Here is a 21,258-nt window from a genome sequence, read left to right on the forward strand (position 1 = left end):
TGTAACAACTGAAGGGGAAGTATAAAATGTGATTTGACAAAATATTTGCACACGTAGTGAGGCTCCAGCATTATTTCACAAACTTGACACTTTCTATAGTAGGACTATAACTTGGTTTAATTATGCATCAAACCAAGATCTGTAATGAAACAAAACCAGTTTCAATGAGAAATTCTATAACTGCACATAAGCTACTAGTTTTCAGGACTGGTCAATTTTATATCTTCTGAAGTAGCTGTTCATTCCAATATGCTCAAGCTGAAGTTAAAGAATGTCATGTTCACAAGCAGGAACATTTAATTTTCTTTAATGCACACCAGTAATAAAATTGCATTACATTTATGTAAAATAAATGTTCCAGTTTATATATACAGAAACAGACTGTACATACCCTCCCAAACCCAACATCACAAAACGTACAGGCAAAGCACTGCCCAGCTAAACAGGCACAGCTGTGCATCTAAAATCTTAACTGCTCAGTGTTGGAGAAAGTTACTTTAATCCATCCTGGACTAACAAGCAAGCAAGCTGACAGAAGCTCTCCATTTTCATTTAAGTGTTGAACATCCCACAATGCTTTAGGTGGTTGTGGGCAAGTCACTGAACTTGTGATGAGAAACTTCCATTCATTGCCCCTTCCTCATAGTCCATTTGGCAGAGGATCATGTTATTCTTCAGAAAAAATTTGTCTCCCACACAAAACCTAGAAAGAAGAAATGAGCAAGTTACAAATATACTGGAGAGTTTGCTACCTTCCATTGATGGGCATCTCTAATGACAATGTCATAGGAGTCTGATTCCAAACTAACAGTGGAATTGGTTACTACTTAGCCTCCATAAACATGAAATTTTCAGAATTTATGGTGAATGGCCTCATGCTATTTTTACAAATCCTGCTGACCCAACCAGGGAGATTCTCTTCCAATAGTGCCATGGGTCTTGCTCCCACACAAAGCCAACTGAGGAGCAGGCTGTTCTGTCCAACATTCTTTCCTCTACCAAAAAACTAAAACAGGATTATCCATTCATTTATGGATGGAGATTTTGCCATGTGTAAATTTGCCACCACATTTGTCTATGTGAGGTGACTACAGCTCATAAGTAATCAATTCATTGTGAACAGCTTTAAATACATTTGATGGAGTGTTAACCACTATGCTAGTGTACCCTTTACAGTGCTATCAAAAAGGTTTGGGACCAGAGAAGAGCTCAAATTCATTTTGGCAGCTGAATGTGAAATCAGTTAAACAAAAATTCTAGAGTGAAAAGCTGGTATTGGTAATAGTAATAGCTGATTGTTGAAAAAATCCAAATGGTTCACTGATTTAAGAAAAATCTACCATCTTTACCTGGTCTGGAGAGAGATTCCAGTCCAATACTAAAAACACTGTTGGCTTAGCTGCCCTCCGAAAGGAGGAGAGCGCCCCGCTCAGGTGCATCAAGCCATTCCAAAAAAGTTCCTACATGGACTAGTGATTTAAGACAGCAACTCACCACCTCAAGGGCAGTAGGGACAGATAAATGCTGGCCTTACCAGCAACACCCATATCCAGTGAAAATCGATTTAAAAAAAAAAGTATAGTTTGATTTTTCACCCACTGCATATTTCATTGTGGTAAAGCCTCAAATAAATTATGCATTTCAGCAGTAAGCACTATATGGCAATCAGCAATGAAAACACATTGACTATTTTGTCCAAAAGTGATTTTGAATCAATTCATATTAGGATGAAGTTAAAACAGTTGCCAGGAATACAGATTTGATTCAGGAAAGCCTGTGGTAAGCACCATTCTAGACATCAGCTGAAGACAAGAGGTTCCTTCCAGTAACAGTAAATGTTCACAAGAATTGCTTCACTCATGTAATTTTAGTTACCTGCCAGAAATCCACATTAACTGGCAACCTAACTAGCCAATCCCCAGACAGCTGGGGAAGATCAGAGGTCAAGCCTGGTTTTCGTGTCCAAACAAGGACAGTCTATAAAAAGGTAGAGGGCGAGAACTTCCTTCCCAGATTTACTGCCAACTTTTGGAGAATGGTTAGAAAGAGGATTGAGCCTGCTAGCAGGGATTAATTACTTTTCTATGCCTGATAATTCTGTAAATATTTCTCCTGCAAAATATAATTCTCTTCCCACCCTGAAAAGCAATCTCAAACTCCAATGCACCTTCACCCTATATGAAGGGGCTATAATGCAATGTAGAGTTTGGTACTCACCTGTTTCAGAACTGAAGCAAAAGAAAGTGAGCTCTAATTAGCATATGAATGGTATCCACATTTACCCAAGTAAAGCTTTAAAAGCATTTTCCTGGCATGCTAAATTAGAACCGTATATGAAAGGTCATGCCAGGTGGGTGTATTTAATAGATAAAATTCAGGAAAGTTATACATCTCGGTCGACCAACCAGTGCCTCAAGACTAGAGTTATGCTGGCTTTAAAACAAGCTCAGGAAATTTCATTTGTATAATACTTAAAAGCTTAATAACCTTTGCTATAGGCAATGTATTTCTCCCCTTCAGGCTTACCTCTGATTGCAGAGCTGACAGGCAAAGCAGTCCAAATGGTAGACATTATCACGGGCTCTCATCACCATCTCAAAGGCAGGAATCAGTTTACTGCATGCTGCACAATTCCCTGTGGTACCGAAGAGCCTAGCCAATAAAAACCATAATGATTTTTGATAAGTTCAATACAGGCCATTTGAGCAAAGCAGCACCTTTGAGGCAAATGGATCTGGTAAAATCTTAAAGATGGTACTCCATTTGCAATGCTGTTCAAACTCAAGTCTGTTTGAAAGCCTACAAGAAACAAGACAGAGATAATCCTCATTTTTGAATCACTAGCTTTTGTATTCTAAATAAATTAAATATTCTTGGTGGCCACCGTCAGTAACATTTTCCCTGTGAAATCAGAAGGTTACAGGTTCAAGCCCAGTCAGGGCTTGCACATAATCTAAGTCAATTCAATGCAATAGACAGACCTATAAGTGATACAATCTTTTGAAGTTAAACTGGAGCACCCACATCTGTGTTCAGGTGGACAAAGATCCCATAGCATTTGAACAAATGCAGAAGGTGTCCTAGCTTCTAACAAATCACCCATCCCTCAAAAGATTAAGTGGCTATTCATCTCATTGTAGAACCTCAAAACAAAAAATTGTCCGCCATATTTGCCTACAAGATGGAAAGCAGCTACACTTTAAAAGTAATTCATTAGTTGTGAAGCACTGGGGAAGATACTATTTAAATTCACGTTCTTTTCTTTCAAATGATCTAGTCTACTTGCACTTCCACATGTAATTACATTTCTGCACAATGTCCTTCTGTGCTATTACATTAAAAAGGGGGTGCAGGTTTGTGGTGGTGGTGACTGGTAATGTCACTAGACTAGTAACCCAGAGACCCAGGTTAATGCTCATCGGACATGGGTTGTAATTTGACCATGGCAGATGGTGAATTGGAATTCAATTAATAAATCTGGAATTAAAAGCTAATCTAGTGATGACTATGAAACCATTGTCAATTGCAGTTTAAAAACCCACCTGGTTTTGTCCTTTAGGGAAGGAAATTTGCCTTCTGACTGGACCTGGCCTACATGTAACTGCAGACCCACAGCAATGTGGTTGACTCAACTTCCCTCTGAAAGACTAACTGGCTTACTAGGCCCTAAGGAATAAAATCAGATGGAACACCCAGTATCGACCGAGGCACCAGAAACAAACTTAGCCCCGTTGACCCTGCAAAGTCCTCCTTACTAACATCTGGGGGCATGTGCCAAAATTGGGAGAGCTGTTCCACAGACAAGTCAAAAAACAGCCTGAGTCATACTCACACCCAGACACCATCACCAGCAGGACAGACCCACCAGAGGTGACAGCACAGTATAGTCAGGAGGGAGTTACCCTGGGAGTCCTCAGCATTGACTCTGGACCCCATGAAGTCTCATGGCATCAGGTCAAACATGGGCAAGGAAACCACCTGATTACCACCTGCTATCACCTGCCCCCCACAGCTGATGAATCAGTGTTTTCCCACATTGACCAATTAGAAGCAGCACTGGGGGTAGCAAGGGCACAAAGTGTACTCTGGGTGTGGGACTTCAAAGTCCATCACCAAGAGTGACTCAATAGCACCACTATTGACCAGGCCCTAAAGGACAGACTGGGTCTGCAGCAGGGTGGTGAGGGAGCCAAGGGGGGGAAAAAAAACCTACTTAACTTCATTCTCAGCAATCTACCGGTCACAGATGCATCTGTCCACATCAGTATTGGTAGAGTGACCACTGCACAGTCCTTTGGAAATGAAGTCCTGTCTTCACAGAGTATACCCATTGTGTTGTGCAGCACTACCACCATGCTAAATGGGATAGATTTTGAACAGATCCAGCAACTCAAAAATTGGCATCTATGAGGCACTGTGGGTCATCAGCAGAATTGTATTCAACCACAATCTGTAAACTCATGGCCCAGTCTACCATTACCATCAAGCCAGGGGACCACCCCTGGTTCAAAGAAGAGCACAGGACAGCATGCTAGGAGCAGCACCAGGCATACCTAAAAAATGAGTCAGCCTGGTGAAGCCACAACACAGGACTACTTGCACGTCAAACACCATAAGCAGCATGTGATGGTGCTAAGTAATCCCAGAACCAACCGATCAGATCTAAGCTCTACAGTCCTGCCACATTTAGTTGTGAATGGTGGACAATTAAACTAACAGGAGGAGGCTGCATAAATATCCCCATCCTCAATGATGGGGGAGCCCAGCACATCAGTACAAAAGATAAGGCTGAAACATTTGCAACCATCTTCAGCCAGAAGTGCCGAGTGAATGATCCATCTCAGCCTCCTCCTGATGTCCCCAGCATCAGATGCCAGTCTTCAGCCAACCTGATTCACTCCACATATCAAGAAATGGCTGAAGGCACTGGATACTGCAAAGGCTATGGGCCCTAACATTCTAGAAATTGTATTGAAGACTTGCGCTCCAGAACTAGCCACACCCCCTAGCCAAGCTGTTCCTACAGCTACACAACTGGCATCTACCCAGCAATGTGGAAAATTGTTATGTCCTGTGCACAAAAAGACAAGTCCAACTGCCCCATCAGTCTACTCTATCAAAGTGATGGGAAGTGTCACTGACTGTGCCAACAGCACTTGCTTAGCAATAACCTGCTCACTGATGCTCAGTTCGGGTTCTGCCAGGGCCACCGAGCTCCTGACCTCATTACAGCCTTAGTCCAAACATGGACAAAAATAGCTGAACTTGGGAGGGGAGGAGTGTGACTGCCCTGGACATCAAGGCAGCATTTGACCGAGTGTGCCATCAAGGAGGCCAGCAAAACTGAAGTCAATGGGGATCAGGGAAACTCTCTACTGGTTGGGGTCATACCTAGCGCAAAAGGAAGATGGCAGTGGTTGTTGGAAGTCACCAAAGCTCCTTCGACAGCACCTTCCAAACCCACAAACTGGACCACAAATGCAACAAATGCATGGGACCACCTGCAAGTTCCCCTCCAAGCCACACACCATAACAGGAAGCTGATGTTTGCCAGATTACCATTTTACTGGTACATTAACTTGTTCCATTCCCTTAACTTTTTTTTCAAAAAAACTAAGGCATCAGCCTGAAATGTTAACTTTCTTGAGATGCTGCTGGCCCAGCTATTTCCAGCATTTTGTTTATTTCTTCAGCTTCCCCAAATGTTTTAACATCGGCCTTTAACTATTTATGGTAGAGCATTCCATTCTGTGAAAGATTCAGCTTCCTTTATTCTGATCAATTTATGCCAGTTACCAATTCTGCAAATAGTGGAAACAATTGCTCTTTTCACAACCCTCAACTTTTACATTAGAAAAAAAAAGATTAGATTCTCTTAATGAACAGCTGCCAAAAAAACTCTTTAGTGAACTTTAGCTACATCTTTTCCAACGTCAATGGCTTTCTTTAATGGAGTGTTCACAAGTGCACATAATATTCCAACTTTAACAAACTGTACAATCTCTTCCTTTTATAAGAGTCTTGTTCATTATTCCCTTTGTCAGTCCTCAAAATGTTTATGCATTTGCAGCTGAAGTCAAAACTTCAAGATAACAGGTCATAATTTTACTGCTTCACAATCCATTTAACTGCTTGTGTCACTAACAGCTCACTCTAGCCAGTTATCCTATCTCTTGCGTTCTTTAGTTTGCTAAGCCAAATTTAATGTCAGCAAAATTCAATGCATCATTTTGTGCAATGCATATCAATTTGAAAATGAAGCTAGTCTCAGTACAGATTTCTGGGGCACACCATCCATGTTCCATCAATCCAAAACATCTATTGACTGCTTCGCTTCCCTGGATATCTCAAAGTAATGAGAATTTTAAGGCTCACATGGCACTTCTAAATAGATTTTGGAAATCCACATACACAAACATGAATGCTTTTATCTACATATTTTTTTTTTAAATTTAGTCATGCATGATCTAACCTTTCAATTCACAGACTACCCTGGGGTTGACTACCCCAAGATAGACCATCTCATTGGGGACTAGCTGGCTGAGAATCCTGGCTTATTTTTGAAAAAAGGTGCAACATCTGACAGCACCGGTCCTTTGGCCAAATCCCCAGTTTTAAAATTATCTTTCTTGGTTAAAAACTGATGCTAGTTACTTTAGTATTACAAACATTCCCTCAATTAAATGATCTTTCATCTCCCACTCAGCCATATGCCAACATAAGCCCCGTGTCCGTTGCCTTTGTAGTTTTCACTTTTCATTCAAGTTCTTCCCACTTTGGATGCCTTGTGTGCTGGTTTGTGGCACTTCCATTTTTAAGAGTAATGCAAGTAGTTAATCATATTTGCTATCAGTAACCTCCTCCAGCACTACTAGACAACTTTGCATCCCTCCAATTCTTGTAATCCCAATTTATCTGAATGCTCCAGTGAAGCACTTTAGGATATTTTAATGTGTTAAAGCAAATTGTTGCAGTACTTACTGTGTCTTGATTTGAAGTGGTTAGGTTTAGGAAGCATGCTCAACACTAAAGCAATTCCAGAAAGCAAAATTGGAAGTTGTATTTAGTGCACAGGATGATTTCATGTCCTTTACACAATACTCTTGTTCTACCTAGTGTATGCACTGTTTATAAAGCCCATTTTTCTGATTTTCTCAATACTAATCACAAAAATTGCAAACACTTACAAGTACCGATTTGACTACAAACCTTTATAGCCAAATGGTTATTTTGGTTCAGAAATGTTAACTTACTGAAAGTTAACTTTATGAAAGCAAATTGGATATGTAAAATCAGGCCTGTTAAAGAACAGCCATACAACCAAATTCTATTGCTGTATATATTTTAAAGAAATTAGAAACCAGTGAGTAAAACAAGCAAAAGGCATTGTTTATTTACAGACATACCAACTAAACTGGAACATTAGAAAGGAATGTAAAACTATACAACAGTAAGAGTTTAGTTGAGATACAGCACTGAAACAGACCCTTCGGCCCACCGAGTCTGTGCCGACCATCAACCACCCATTTATACTAATCCTACACTAATCCCATATCCCTACCACATCCCCACCTGTCCCTATATTTCCCTACCACCTACCTATACTAGGGGCAATTTATAATAGCCAATTAACCCATCAACCTGCAAGTCTTTGGCATGTGGGAGGAAACCGGAGCACCCGGAGGAAACCCACGCAGACACAGGGAGAACTTGCAAACTCCACACAGGCAGTACCCAGAATTGAACCCGGGTCGCTGGAGCTGTGAGGCTGCGGTGCTAACCACTGCGCTGCCCAATGTACATTAAGTCATTTCTATTTCCTACAGTCTGATTTCCCGTAGGAATGAACATACATGTGAAAGATACAAGTGTTAAGTTGCTGATGTAGGACAGTATCAGTTCCTGTAATGTAGATCAAGACAATTTCTTCCCTTCCCCTCTGGCACCGACTACACCCACTTTTCCCTCCTCCCATCAGGAAAGAAAAATCAGTCTGCAGGCAGCTTGAAGGATCATTAGTCCTTAAACAACTCTTGAATGAGCCCAAAGTCTCTATCTTTAAACACCCCACTTCAATATTTTTTTTGGGGGGGGGGGGGGGGGGGGGGGTGGCGGAAATGTGAAAAAGGGTGGAAAAGAAAGCCATATACAGTTAATCCTGAAAAACTGGTTCATGTACAAAGCCTACAAGAAAATCTAGTGTTTCTTTGAGGAATTCCCTTCAAAACTTGCCTGACAGATTTAGAATTTTAAAAAGAAACACATTAACCCAGAAAACAAGCAAAACCTGAGCCCCAGGAAAACATTGTGGGCATAAGGGTCTGATAAAAGGTCAAGGGGCAGTATTGAAAGTGTAATGGCAGCATAAGCATGTCATAGCTTTCAAACTATGAAATTACATTAAGGGTTAGATATTTTATGATACCGTTGCACAGATTTTAGCTAGCTTATGGGAACACATTAAATGTGTTTAATAGTCAACTTTAGCTTATTTTGTTCTGTCAATAGTTTTTCAGCAAGAAAACTTATTGCAATTTGAAATCTAAAGTTTTTAATGCAAAGTGCATGGGGAATTGATTTGTGTTCAGTTGCAGCCAGACTTCCTTCAGCCTAAGGTTTGCAATTATACTGAATCTATTGTTGCTCCATATTTCCACAAATCTGTTGACCACTAGTAAATGGCTTGTGCTCTCTGCCCCGTTACTCTATTGTAAAGAAAAAAAGGATTCCAACCATGTCGAAGCAAATTGTAAACAGCTGAATTAAAGAACATAACTACATAAACCAATAGTCCACATTAAAGCAGTATGCTGTAGAACCCCACCATTTCCCAAATCTTGGCAATCCCAATGTAGTGGCAGGAATACAAAGTCATTTTAGTGTATTCAAAATGAAGGAATATCTTCTTTATCCCCAAAGTGCCTGCAACTAACTTGAAGTATTAGGCAAAACAAGGTATACTCCAAAAGGTCATGAAGTAAATAAAGTTAAAAGCCACAATTTAACAGTTTAATTCTGGTGTTTAACTATTCACTAGTTTACCATAGTAACTTTCTGCCTCAGGTTTATGCACAACCAGAAGAGGGGGGAAAAAATGGTTGCAACAGTCTCCTGATCTGGCTGGTTTTGATAATCTCCAATTGTATCTACCAGATGCCTTCCAAAATGGAGGTGATTAGAAGTTACCAATTTAAACAAATAAAGATTGAGCTGACAACTAGCATTTACAAAAGGGTAAAGCACTTCAGTGAATTAAAATTAGTCCTATACAATAAGTGCCGAAAGATTTCTATGGTTGTAGCTAAATAAAAAGCCAGTTAGATCATGCAGAAAACCTTAAAATGTATAGTTAAACTTCAGTGGAAATTATGCTAGCATGACTCAATGGACATTACACAACACTTGGTCTTGTCCAATAAACAGATCAAGGGTACAAAAAAATTGGATTAAAGGAATTGCACAGCTATGGAGAGGTGGTGTCAGTTGGATAGCTGTTGCAAAGTCAGTGTAGATTATAGGCTGAATGATCTATGCTCTAACCTTGGATACCAAATGCATTTTTATAAAATGGGTTAAGCCTAAAGTTCGATGCTTCAAACATAGCATTTTCTAACCAAATAAGCACATCCAGAACAGTTATGGAAAAAGGCTACAACTCAAGGAAACTGTTGGCTCAAACAAATTTGTGGGATTACATTTAGGTTTGAGACCTCTTGCAGGACTTGTACTCAGCATCCCTTTGCACTGACTGGAAAAGTTTCCAACTCAAACAGCTGCTTCATTTGTTGCAGAGGAGCTAAACAATTTAAAGAAAGACAAAGTAATGCTCAACTATTCTAATTGCACTTTGAAAACTAGTCAGCACAAGACTAGAGTTATAAACAGTGCATATGCAGCTAATCCCAGCTGCACACAAGCTTGTGTCATGTAAAGAGTGACTTTAATGCCATTTCCAATGAAGAATATTGCATTTGGTTCAGTTGGTAGCACTCATCTCCCCACTGCAGGATTTGAGCACGCAATATAGGTCAGCAATTCAGTGCAACATTGCCAAATCAAACCCCAGCTGCTTTCTGATCTAAAAACTTATTGAATAGTAAGGAATTCTTAAGCATGTATTCTTACATTCAACCAAAAAATTGCCATTTGAAGGGAACCTGGAGTACAAATGTACAAAGTTTTACATTTAACAAGTGGTTAACCAAAGCATATTGGTAATCTGGAGATGTTGAATGCATACACTTTCAAGCTATGGATCCCAGACTAGGACTGGAAGGGCAGATGAGAATTATATTTGTTGGCTTTTGAATGGGTTACAGCAAGTATGACTTGCTTTGAGTGCATCTCAGCAGAGTGGCACGGTACAAGTAATGGCATCAGTAACTTAAACCATCATTGATACTTCAGCATTATAAGACAGGCCCCCACACTGCCATAAAAAGTTTGCATTTATATAGCACTTTGCAGAATCTCAGGACATCAAAGTGCTTTACAGCCTTTAAAGTGTAGTCAGTCATAACGTAGGAAACATGGCAGCCAATTTGTACAAAGCAAGCTCCACAAACAAATGCGATGAACAGATGTTTGCAATGTTGATTGAGGGGATGAATATTGGCCAGAACACCCATAACTCCCCAGTTCAATATAGGGCCATTGGATCTTTTACATTCACCTGAAGGGGCAGACGGGGCCTCTAATCACATCTGAAAAATGGCACCTCCAATAGTATGGCACTCCCTAGTACTGCACTGGAGTGCAGCTTTGATTCAAGCCCTGGGCTGGACTTTAAGGTTGAGAGAGTGGCTCCGCCCATCAGTTGGAAAACCAGGACAAGCCCACCTCTGCCAGGCCTGGAAGTCACATTGTGTTGCTCAGGCACTTAAGTGCTTGCAGTCATGATTTCTGCCCCAGGCTGGATGTCCCACATCCCAAGAGCTGGCAACTTGTCAGTCCCAGCAGCACCATCAGCAGGAACAGTTGTCACTGCTGTGACTGCAGCCAGTGACAGGAGCCATGATGGATGCCAGCCTCAGAAAAGGTAAATGGAGTTGGGGCTCACTGGGGACAAAAATTGGCCAGGCCCTGGTAAGGGGTGGTTAAATAGGGCATGGGTATAAGGGGCAGGAACCCACACCCCTCATCTGAAAGGAGGCTGCTGGGTATTACTGGCACCCTCACGTGCCAAGTGCCCATCCACTGCTGGTAATATACACCAGTAGCAGCAGAAAGAGGTCCTCAAGTGGTCTAAGGGTGGGTGGGCTGCTGGTTAAATAGCAGGGGCAGGTAGGCAATAGGCATGGCGTCCCTGCCATCTGCACCATTTTCACCCTCCCCCACCACCCTGCTCCCAGGGGTACAAATTCCAACCCTGGAGTGGAACTTGAACCCAATCTTGTAGCCGAGGCGAGTGCTAACTGAGCTCTGGCTGACAACAGCCCAAGTCCACAGCAATTTCTAGGCCTTAAATGTTTTGTTACGAAAACATTCAGGGGCAATATCAAACACACTTTGGGTAGCTGCTACACTTGAAATCTGGAGTTTCAGGAACGTTTGCCAGGAGATCGCCCATACAAGTTGGAAAATGCAATGAAGGCAAACCAGATGTTAATGGGCCACAGTATAAAAAAAAATTACTTCTACTCCAGCTTTTATTTAACAGTTGTGACAAATATGGATTGCATTTTGGCATTCATTAAGGATTTGCCCACACCATTCCAAGTTGTACACAGTATAATCAGGAGCTCTACCCAAGATATGCCAATGACGACACGTAAGCCACTTCTGTAAATGACTAAATATTTTGAAGCAAAAGGTCCCTAGGATATACATCTGAATGCTTCAGGTTGAGTTTAAAGACCAAGTGGAATTGTTGATCCTTGCATTTTACAGTCAAACTACATTAATTGCCTACAAAGGGCAAAAGACAGCAAGAACCAAAGACCAAAAGCTGATTTGTAACTACAAGCCAGTCAAGGAATTTAACACTATTGCAGGAGTGAATTAAAGTACTTCATTTTCCTTAAACCAGATGTATGCACCAATGCATTCATAATGGAGTGTGCTTCAGTACACATGCCTCCACTTTCCAAACTGCACAGCAAACCGAGCTACAATTGTAGCTTGGAGTGTTCCAATACTCAATGGGAATAGAAATCAATGCATAAAGACATCTGCTAGCTATAAGCAGGTCTAAAATCAAAAGGAATAGCATACAACTCATTCCCATTCTCCTCTTCAAGGTAGTTATATAATTCCCATGCCCTAATCAAAGCAATGATCCTAGATCTCACCACTATAATGGAACATGCAGAGATATCTTATGACAAACTGATTGCTTGATGCAAATTTGACTTTACAGCAGCAAAATTGCTGTCAACTACATGGCCAGAAACTCTAGGACAGCAATAGTTAATCCTGCATTTAAGCTTATGTACAGGAAAGGTTTAGGAGCATGGTACGTAGTGCTTTTTTTAAAAAAAAAAACACCTTCCATGCTGTCTTTGGGAATGGAGTTCTGGATTTTTCAAATAGCTCTATCAAATCCTTATTTTAAAACTCAAATCAGAGCATCCTCAACCTTCTAAACTCAAGGGAAGATGATCCAAGTTTGTGCAACCTGCCCTCAATTTAACCCTTCAAGCCCTGGTATTACTAAATCTGCACTGGCCCTTCCAAGGCGAATACATGCTTCTTGGAGGTGCTGTATCCAGAACTAAAGTGCAATTCTCTAGATGTGGTCTGACCAAAGCTTTATACAACAGAAGCATAACTTGGTATTCCAACATTCCATTAATTTTAATCAATTTTGTCTGTTTTTTTTTTATTAAAGTGCCTGGACACTCAAATACCTGAGCTCCAAGTTTAGTTGCTCACCATTTAGAAATATTCTGTCTCATCCTTCTTGGATCCACAGTAGATTACCAACCTCACTTCAGAGGCTGCTAGATAGCTAGTTATGCTGGAGTCTACTTCTGCATGTGGTATAAAGTACTAGTTTCTGTATAATATGAAGCAGCTGTGTAAAGGTAGGCTTTGCTCAATTTGCATTGCAAAAAAGACTAAGTTTATAAATTTGTGAATGGGATTGATAAAATTGATTTTTCTAGATAAAGATGGCAAAATGGCCTGCAAAGATCAGGATATCAATTAAATTTTACATGAGCATCACCTCCCCCTCCAACTCAAAAAAAGCCTTTTTACAAGTGTTGTGGAAAGACCAGTAGCAGACCAGGGATAAAGTGCAGTTGTTTCTTCAACACCCAAGAAACAACCAATAATTTGTAGTACTGAAATCTTGCACCAAGAGGTCTTTACAAATCTGCACCAGCATGCTCAACGTCAAGGCATAGTTCCATTTACAAATGTTAACCAACTTCAAAATGTTTAGTGATTTACTTTCCCTAATTATATTTACCTTAAATAGTCTCTACGACAGAGAATTAAGTTTGCTTTTGTATAGAGTGTTGATCCAACTTCTCCAAGGCGGCAGTCACAACAGGCACATTTTAGACAGTCTTCATGCCAGTATTTGTCCAATGCCTTTAGCAGGTATCGGTCCTTGATCTTGCGGTTGCAGCCAGCACACCCTTTCTGCTTTCCTTTTGGCTGTACAGAAAGCATTGGTACACCTACAATTCAAGAGGAATCTTTAGTTAGAAACATTTGAGTTCTAAAAGCTTCCCCCTCTCCAAGCTTTATCAGACAAGATAATGAAGTTTACTTTAGATACAACTGTAGCAATCAATTCTAGACTAGAATTACCTAGGGATGGCCCTAATTCACTGAACATTTAAATCTACTTAGAGCTACCAAAACAGACAGACAGTCTTAGACTTCCATTTATATAGTGGCTTTCATGACCTTCGGATTTATGATAAAAGTGTGCTTTAATGCCCTGTAAACTTATAAGTTACCATATACCCATATTAAAATACTCCATTCTCACATGGCACATAGAAAGGAAGACTTACATTTATATAGCACTTTAATGACCAGATATCACAAAACCACCACTTATTGGCTGTAATCACCAAAGCAGAAAATGCAACTGTCAATTTGTACACAGCAAGGTCCCACACAAGAACGTGACGATATCCAGATAATCTGCTGGTGTTGATAGAGGGATAAATATTGGCCAAGATCCCAGTGAGGACTCCCTGTTCAGAATAGTGGGATTTTATGTCCACCCGATGGGACACAGGGCCTCATTTTAACGTCTCACCCAAAATATGGAATCTGAGTGCAATGCTACACTGAGGCATCAGTCTAAATTTTATGCTGAAGTCTCAAGTGAGACTTGAGCCCACAACCTTCTGACTCAGGAGAAAACTACTGCTGAGTCACAGCTGACAATACAGTGAGAAGGCGGAGAAGTCCTCAAGTGTAGTAATGCAAGAGTTAGAGCTATGTACCTGACTTTTTGGGATGGGGGTTAGATGAGAAATACTACTTTTGACCTCTGCCAACACTACCAACAAAATCAACATTCAGAAAATGCAAGAGGCAATTGCTCCTCAGTCCAATTTCAGGCACAATTATAGGGATTGTCATGTGCAATCCAAGCACACAAAATTTAAATGTTCATACAATTCTGATGAATTGAAGAATATGCAGTTATAAGTTGATCTTTTGTACAGTAATGTGCAACTTCCAAGGGTCAAAATTAACAGTTAGATTTAGGGAAGTTTCCTGTTGACAATTAATGGGAGTTTTCCAATTGAATATTTTTGGAAGTTAAAATCTGAAGATTTTCTGAAAGTTATTTCCTTCTCTGTAGGCAGAGACAAAGCTCTCCAACTGCTCGTTAGTTTCAGGTTCAGCTGTCCCAGGAGCATAGTACAGCCATTTAGCAGTCAGCTTTGTTGCTGACAGTAAAAATAGAAAAGTTTGAAATTGGATTCTAACTATAAAATGAAGTTGCACACCATACCCATACTGAAAATAGATTGTTTTTTGTAGGGTTTTAAATGATTAATTTGGAAAGGAACTATATAACAGGACTACTTCCACTACATTTAACAGCGGCATGCTTCCACAAGATCAATATTCTTCTGGTTTTCAATGGTATGAACGGGATGGATTTCCATGAACATGAAATTAGTCAGAGTGCCTCACATATAGAGAGAGTTGTTACACTTGTGATATGGTTATGCCCGGTAAAGACATCATATTCCTTACTTTTAAGATACAAAAAGTTCAATGTGGACTCTAAAGGAAAAGTCAATTTCAATGTGCTGAAAGGATGGCCACTGAAGGTCAGATGACATGGCCCGTGTATTCAAAAACTGCCTCAGTCTCAAAGCACAAAAGGTTACATTCCAGACTAAGAGGTGTCAACTACACCCATCCTGGAACCAGCAAGAGACATTCTTGAATTGAACAAGTTTCTTCTGAGACAAAAGGTGATAGTCTTACCACCCTCACCTCCCCCAGGATCAATGTCTTAATAAACCAAGATGCATGGGTAGCAACACAACAGAATAGTACCCAAACATCAATAGATAGCCATAAATTCCACATCCTGGTCCATTGCATGATAACAGGGGAGAAGGTGGTCATGCGTCTAACAAACTGATGGATTTTCACCTAAAAAAGGTAGCCTTCTAGAGTAGATAGATCCAGCCAACATCTTCAGAAAGCAGCCCAGTCAGGGACTGGGAAAGAAATCCAACCAAGGAGGAAGCCCTGCTGCTACTTCTATACTACCTTGCTGTACAGAACTTAGTGACCACCTCTAGTCTGAGGTTTTAACTAGAAAATATACAACAGCTCAACAAGTTCAAGACTACAAACACCCAGGTCTGCACCTTTAAGACAGTCAAGAAAATGCAACAGGTTTACCAGAAACCATAAATACCTACTTCACTTTACATAGAAAATAGAAACCGAAAATAGGAGTAGGCCATTCGGCCCTTCGAGCCTGCTCTGCCATTCATGATCATGGCTGATCATCCAACTCAGTAGCCTGTTCCTGCTTTCATAACCACTTATCCTTTTCTTATTCTTGCACAAGCAAAAGTGAACATGTGATGGGGGAGTGGGGGTCAGGGACAAGGTTGTGACCATTTCAGGAATTGTGTAGCAAGTTTTTTAAAAAACCAGTCATTTGTCAGTTTGACCCTAAACACTCAGACCAACTCCAACAAAAACTAGTGTCACTGGGCATCACCATAACTGTTACGGACAGGTGGTAAAAGGTATGAAAGTACTTTCATTTAATATTGAGTACTGATGTTTGAAGATTACAGAGATAGATTCATTAAGACTGAAGGAATTCTATAGATACTGGATTTTAAAAAGTCACTGGAAGGACTCAAGCTTTATTAAAAGCAACCGTTACTGGATGTCATGTCTTAAGCTAAAGAAACAGGAGCCTTGGTGATTAGGGGGAAGTCATTTACAGAGAAGTGACATGGAGATTTATGGTGGTCAGTTAGTACAGTTTGATATTGTTCAATTCAGTTAAGGGTAAACCTGCTAAGCGAAGCCATCAGCTCATCCTTTTTCCACCTGAGAAACCTAGAATCCAGTCCAATAGCTGAAACCCTTGATGCTGCATTTCTCCTGGATTCGTCTGGCAGGCTTTCCTCCAAATTGCCTGAAAAGAACTGCTCCAAAAAGATCCCAATGACAGCTGTCGGTGTATTTGGGATGCCAGAAAGGGGCAACTGATTGTTCCATGCATTATGTTTCCTTCAAAAATTAGTAAGTATTTGGCCAAAGCTTTTTTCTTTATAAAGAGATCTCTGCAGAGAAAATGTGCATGTGTATTGGGCTAATTTACAAGGGAATTTTCAACTTGTGTTAATGCTTTGCATCTTTACTGATTAAGAAAATTATTTAATTATAAAAAGACTTAAATAAATCTGGTAGGTGGATTTCATCCTGAAATATAATTGGCTGCATCAGTAACTGGGTAAAACATTTAAAATATATGTTGTGACCCATGGAGAAGTGGAACTAGAGTAAGACGGCACTCCTGCCTCAGTTGTAGCAATAGATAAAAGTCCAGGGATGCAACCATAACACCCATGTGTGATCTGAACTGGATATTAGTTTACCTTAAGTGAAGAAAGGTAGATGAAACAAGAAAAACCAGGCAAAGACTTATACAAATTGTTAAGCTGCATGAACTCACAAGCAAGTGAATGGAGCAAGCTCTCAGATTCACTTAGTTCAATTGATGCAATTTATCTTCATATCAAAGATACAAAATAAACATATCATGCTTCCCCACAATGTGTTGTCTTGCTGGATAAAGGCTTCTTGCTATTCTCTAGCAAAAGTATTCCCCAGCCATTCCCTGAAGCCCTCTGCCTCAGCAGCTTCTTCACATTTCATCTCAAGATCAAAAGGGTTTTCCCAACACAGCAAAAAAGTATTCCCCCACCCAATTAATTAGACAAATTGATGAATTGCTCGTCTTCTTTGGGGGTGGGGGGGGAAAAAAAAAAAGAAAAAGGAGGGAGAAAAAGAGAAACTATTTCCATTTATGTAGTGTCTAATTTCTCCTTCCCTTTTATTTGCAAAAATTTATAGCCAAAGTAATACCTTAATCCTATTTTGGATTTCCACAGTACAACCAACTTTATTTTTGTTTCAAGAGACAGGTGCTTTAAATCCATTTCAGGGAGTGGTGGGGGTGAAGGGAATATTAGTGGCAAGTTTTTTGGCACTCATTTTAAAACAAGTTTCTTGAAATTTCAAGGGAATGATATAGTGTACATATTAATAGAGGACATAATGGCCACTTTTTCAAACACGTGCATTTACACTTCCATACATACACACTTTACTCAACCTTTGTTTCATCTTGAAAGATTTTGCAAATTTCCACATTAGCTGTGAAGTTGCTCTTATTATAGAAAAGATTACTAGATGGTTGATTTCCAAGACAAAGGGATACTGTAGATTAATTTTCTTGATCCTTGCACATTCTCTTCTTTTGGGCCTCCTGATCTCGAGAGACAATGGATACGCGCCTGGAGGTGATCAGTGGTTTGTGGAGCAGCGCCTGGAGTGGCTATAAAGGCCAATTCTAGATTTACAGGCTCTTCCACAGGTGCTGCAGAGAAATTTGTTTGTCGGGGCTGTTGCACAGTTGGCTCTCCCCTTGCGCCTCTGTCTTTTTTCCTGCCAACTATTAAGTCTCTTCGACTCGCCACATTTTAGCCCCGTCTTTATGGCTGCCCGCCAGCTCTGACATAACCTCCCCACATTAAGACACAAATCTTCAATAAATCCTGTTCAGCATCTTATAGGAGTACCTTTCAGAAGGCTACACTTCATAAGCAGATGTGAAAACTTAAGAACTTTTTTGCCCTTGTAGAATAGACAGTGATCAGTCCAGCTTACCATAATTTTAGTTTAGCACAGCAAATCCCTTCCTGGTACTGAGCAATTCTACAAAAAAATCTAGAGTCTTAACCTCCTGCTTCATCTCTGCTCCCTGGGAGAAGTGTATTGTTTATTTCCCCATGGAAAAGGAGGCAACAGCACAGAAAGTGCAGTATTTTTTTTTTTTTTTATAAAAAAGGTGGCCTGAAGAGCAGGGCCTCACAGTGTCTGTCTTCAAGGCTCTTAAAAGCCTTGTGACATATATGAATAGGAATAGCTTTCATTGCAGGTGGTGCCAGACCAAAACAAAAATGCAGGTACAACACCCACAATGCCTTCAATTTGCACCAGTTCACAGTACTCATGCTATTTCAAGCAACAGACAGACTGGTTGGATGGTTTAGGGAAGTTAAAGGAAGATAATTAAATAGGAATAAAGCAAATGGATTAAGGCAGATGCCAAGTACTTCCCAAGGCGGCCAGAAGAATGCAGCTTCCTGGAAGTGGTCAAGTTATGCTAGTAAAACAAACAAGTTCAAGCTCTGAATTTTGCATTCTGGTCCAGACAGGTATAGCAGTCCATTTCCATAGGAGTTTAAGGGTGAGTTTCTTTGGAATGAAATGAAAATTGCTTTATAGTACTCAAGCTGTGGAAGCGTACATTTGATTACTGGTTATGTAAAATCATGTACAGCATACAAGATTCAAAACTGACCAGCCTAGAAATTAAATGCAGAGTAATTAATGTAGACTGCAGCTGACAAAGTGCTTCAAGTTAGCGTTCTGGCATTTCTTAAGCCATTGGCACAACTGCAGAATTCCTGACCATTTGTGCAGATATTAGAAGTTCTCCCTTATCAAGGAATCTTCAATAAAATAAGCATTTGCATTATTCTACAGCAACGTGCCTGCATTTCATTCATTAGGCACGGCTTCCTTTACTAGGAAAGCAATGAGTAACAAGTAGAGTGAAGAACTGGCCTAATGAGAAGCTAGATATATTTAAAAACCTATTCATTTCCAAGTGATTACCCAACATCTCCACTTTGCCACGGAAGAATGTGGATCAGTAATTCTGAGAGTTGGCTTCAAGCAAGTAAGCTACACAAGTCAATTGTGTGTCCATTTATGGCAGCATACTTATTTAACTTGCTCCTTTCCCATCCTTAAATACATTATGCTGATCTGCTGACACTTTCCTACTTCAGGAGTGCACCAACTTTAAAAATGCATTGGCACAATTTGAAATTGTTATTGTTAGAATACTACGCTGTATTCAAGTATAGTTTTACTGTAGTTAAGTAGTGACAACTAAGGTTGCAGTCAAGCTGTTAAAACTACACTATTCTGTTCATTTCTACAATCTAAAGTGGAATGATACTTTAAGACAATAGTGTCATGAAGTAGGGGTGATGCATAGTTATGTACAGATGAACTGAGTTACCTGCATCATTGTAAGAGGATTTGTGGAGTAGATAATCTTAACTATCTCTCAGTTACCAACTGATTTGAACAGATTGCCCATCCTTTGTTGGCAAAGTAGAAAGAGGGAGAAAATAACTTGAGGTAGCTGCCTTCAAAATGCCTGCAATTCGGTATTAGAGTTCAAGCTAAAAATCACTCCAACATAACCAGATGCCCAGCAAATTGCATTAAGCTGAATTGTAGGTTGCGCTCCATCAGTAAGGACATATACTGTAACTCATTTCCACCCATCTTGGATATTACAAACTAGTCAAACCATTTAGTCAGTAAGTGGGGACATGACTCAAACCTCCAGTTTTCTTTCCCTGAAATTAAGTCACTGTGGCAGGTGAAATAGCTTATGCCTTGTTCCAAGCTCTGATACCAGATTCATAAATAGGAAATAGAACATTTGGCTCTTTGATCCACCTCAACTCCACCCTTCCCATACTATTGCCATTTCCTTTAGTACCCCAAAATCATTGACCTATCTTGAATATATTCAATGAGCATCCACACCTCTGGGTAGAGAATGCCAAATATTCACAACCCTTTGAGTGAAGAAATTCCTCAATCCTAAAATGGCTGATCCCTTATTCGGTGACCCCATGTTCTCGATTGTCCAGTCAGGGGAACATTTTCTCAGCATCTACCCAGTCACATCCTTAAATCTTGTACATTTCAATTAGATCACCTCATTCTTCTGAACTCCAGGAATGTAGGCTTACTCTACTCCTTGTAGGACAATCTGATCCTAGGAACCAGTCTAGTGATCCTTACCCTGCAGAATGCAATGTCCTTCCTTATGCAAAAGCAAGCCCAAAACTACACAGTACACCAGGTGTGACCTCACCAATGTCCTATATAATAGTAAAACTTCTTAGTCATACTCCAATCTCTTTGCAACAAAAGCAAACATACCATTTACCTTCCTACTTGCTTGTTGACCTTGTACATGAATCGCAAGTTACCAGGTCCCTCAATGCAAACATTTCCCAGTCTCACCATTCCACTATTCTACTTTATTTTTCCTATCCAAAGTGGGTAACTTCACAATTCACCACATTGTATTCAATTTGTCACATCCTTGCCCATGCAACCTGTCCATATCCTTCTGTAACCCCTTTGCATCCTTCTTACCACTTACTTTCCCACCATAAGTTTGCTGACCAAAGTTGATGTTATACAGTCCCCTCATCCAAGTCATATGGATTGTAAATAACTGAGGCCCAAGTATGGATCCTTGCACTATTTGCTAATTACTGCCTACCTATCCTAAAATGTCCCAATAAAATGTTTTCTGTAATAATCCAAAAAACAATCTTCAATCCATGCTATTACATAATTAGGACTCATGGGATTTGGGGTAATAACCTCATGTCACACCTGATCAAAGGCTCTCTGAAAAATCCAAATACACGTTTACACTTTATCTTACTGGCTACGGCCTCAAACCAA

At 40.2% G+C, this 21,258-nt stretch overlaps 1 protein-coding gene across 5 annotated transcripts in view; it reads right to left on the reverse strand.

The window, feature by feature from the left end:
* Window positions 1-317: 317 nt before the first annotated feature.
* lmo1 (LIM domain only 1) overlaps window positions 318-21,258 on the reverse strand; it is a 39,968-nt gene continuing 19,027 nt past the window's right edge. For all 5 annotated transcript variants that reach the window (XM_068046879.1, XM_068046876.1, XM_068046878.1 and 2 more), the window contains exons 2-4: window positions 13,415-13,628; window positions 2,527-2,652; window positions 318-703 (exon numbers count right to left, since the gene is read on the reverse strand). In XM_068046879.1, the coding sequence (XP_067902980.1) occupies window positions 598-703; window positions 2,527-2,652; window positions 13,415-13,620 (438 nt within the window). In that variant the 5' untranslated portion in view covers window positions 13,621-13,628 and the 3' untranslated portion in view covers window positions 318-597. The remainder of the gene's footprint in view (window positions 704-2,526; window positions 2,653-13,414; window positions 13,629-21,258) is intronic.

The sequence above is a fragment of the Heterodontus francisci genome, chromosome 14 (genome assembly GCF_036365525.1).
Source record: "Heterodontus francisci isolate sHetFra1 chromosome 14, sHetFra1.hap1, whole genome shotgun sequence".
In the NCBI taxonomy this organism is placed as follows: Eukaryota; Metazoa; Chordata; class Chondrichthyes; order Heterodontiformes; family Heterodontidae; genus Heterodontus; species Heterodontus francisci.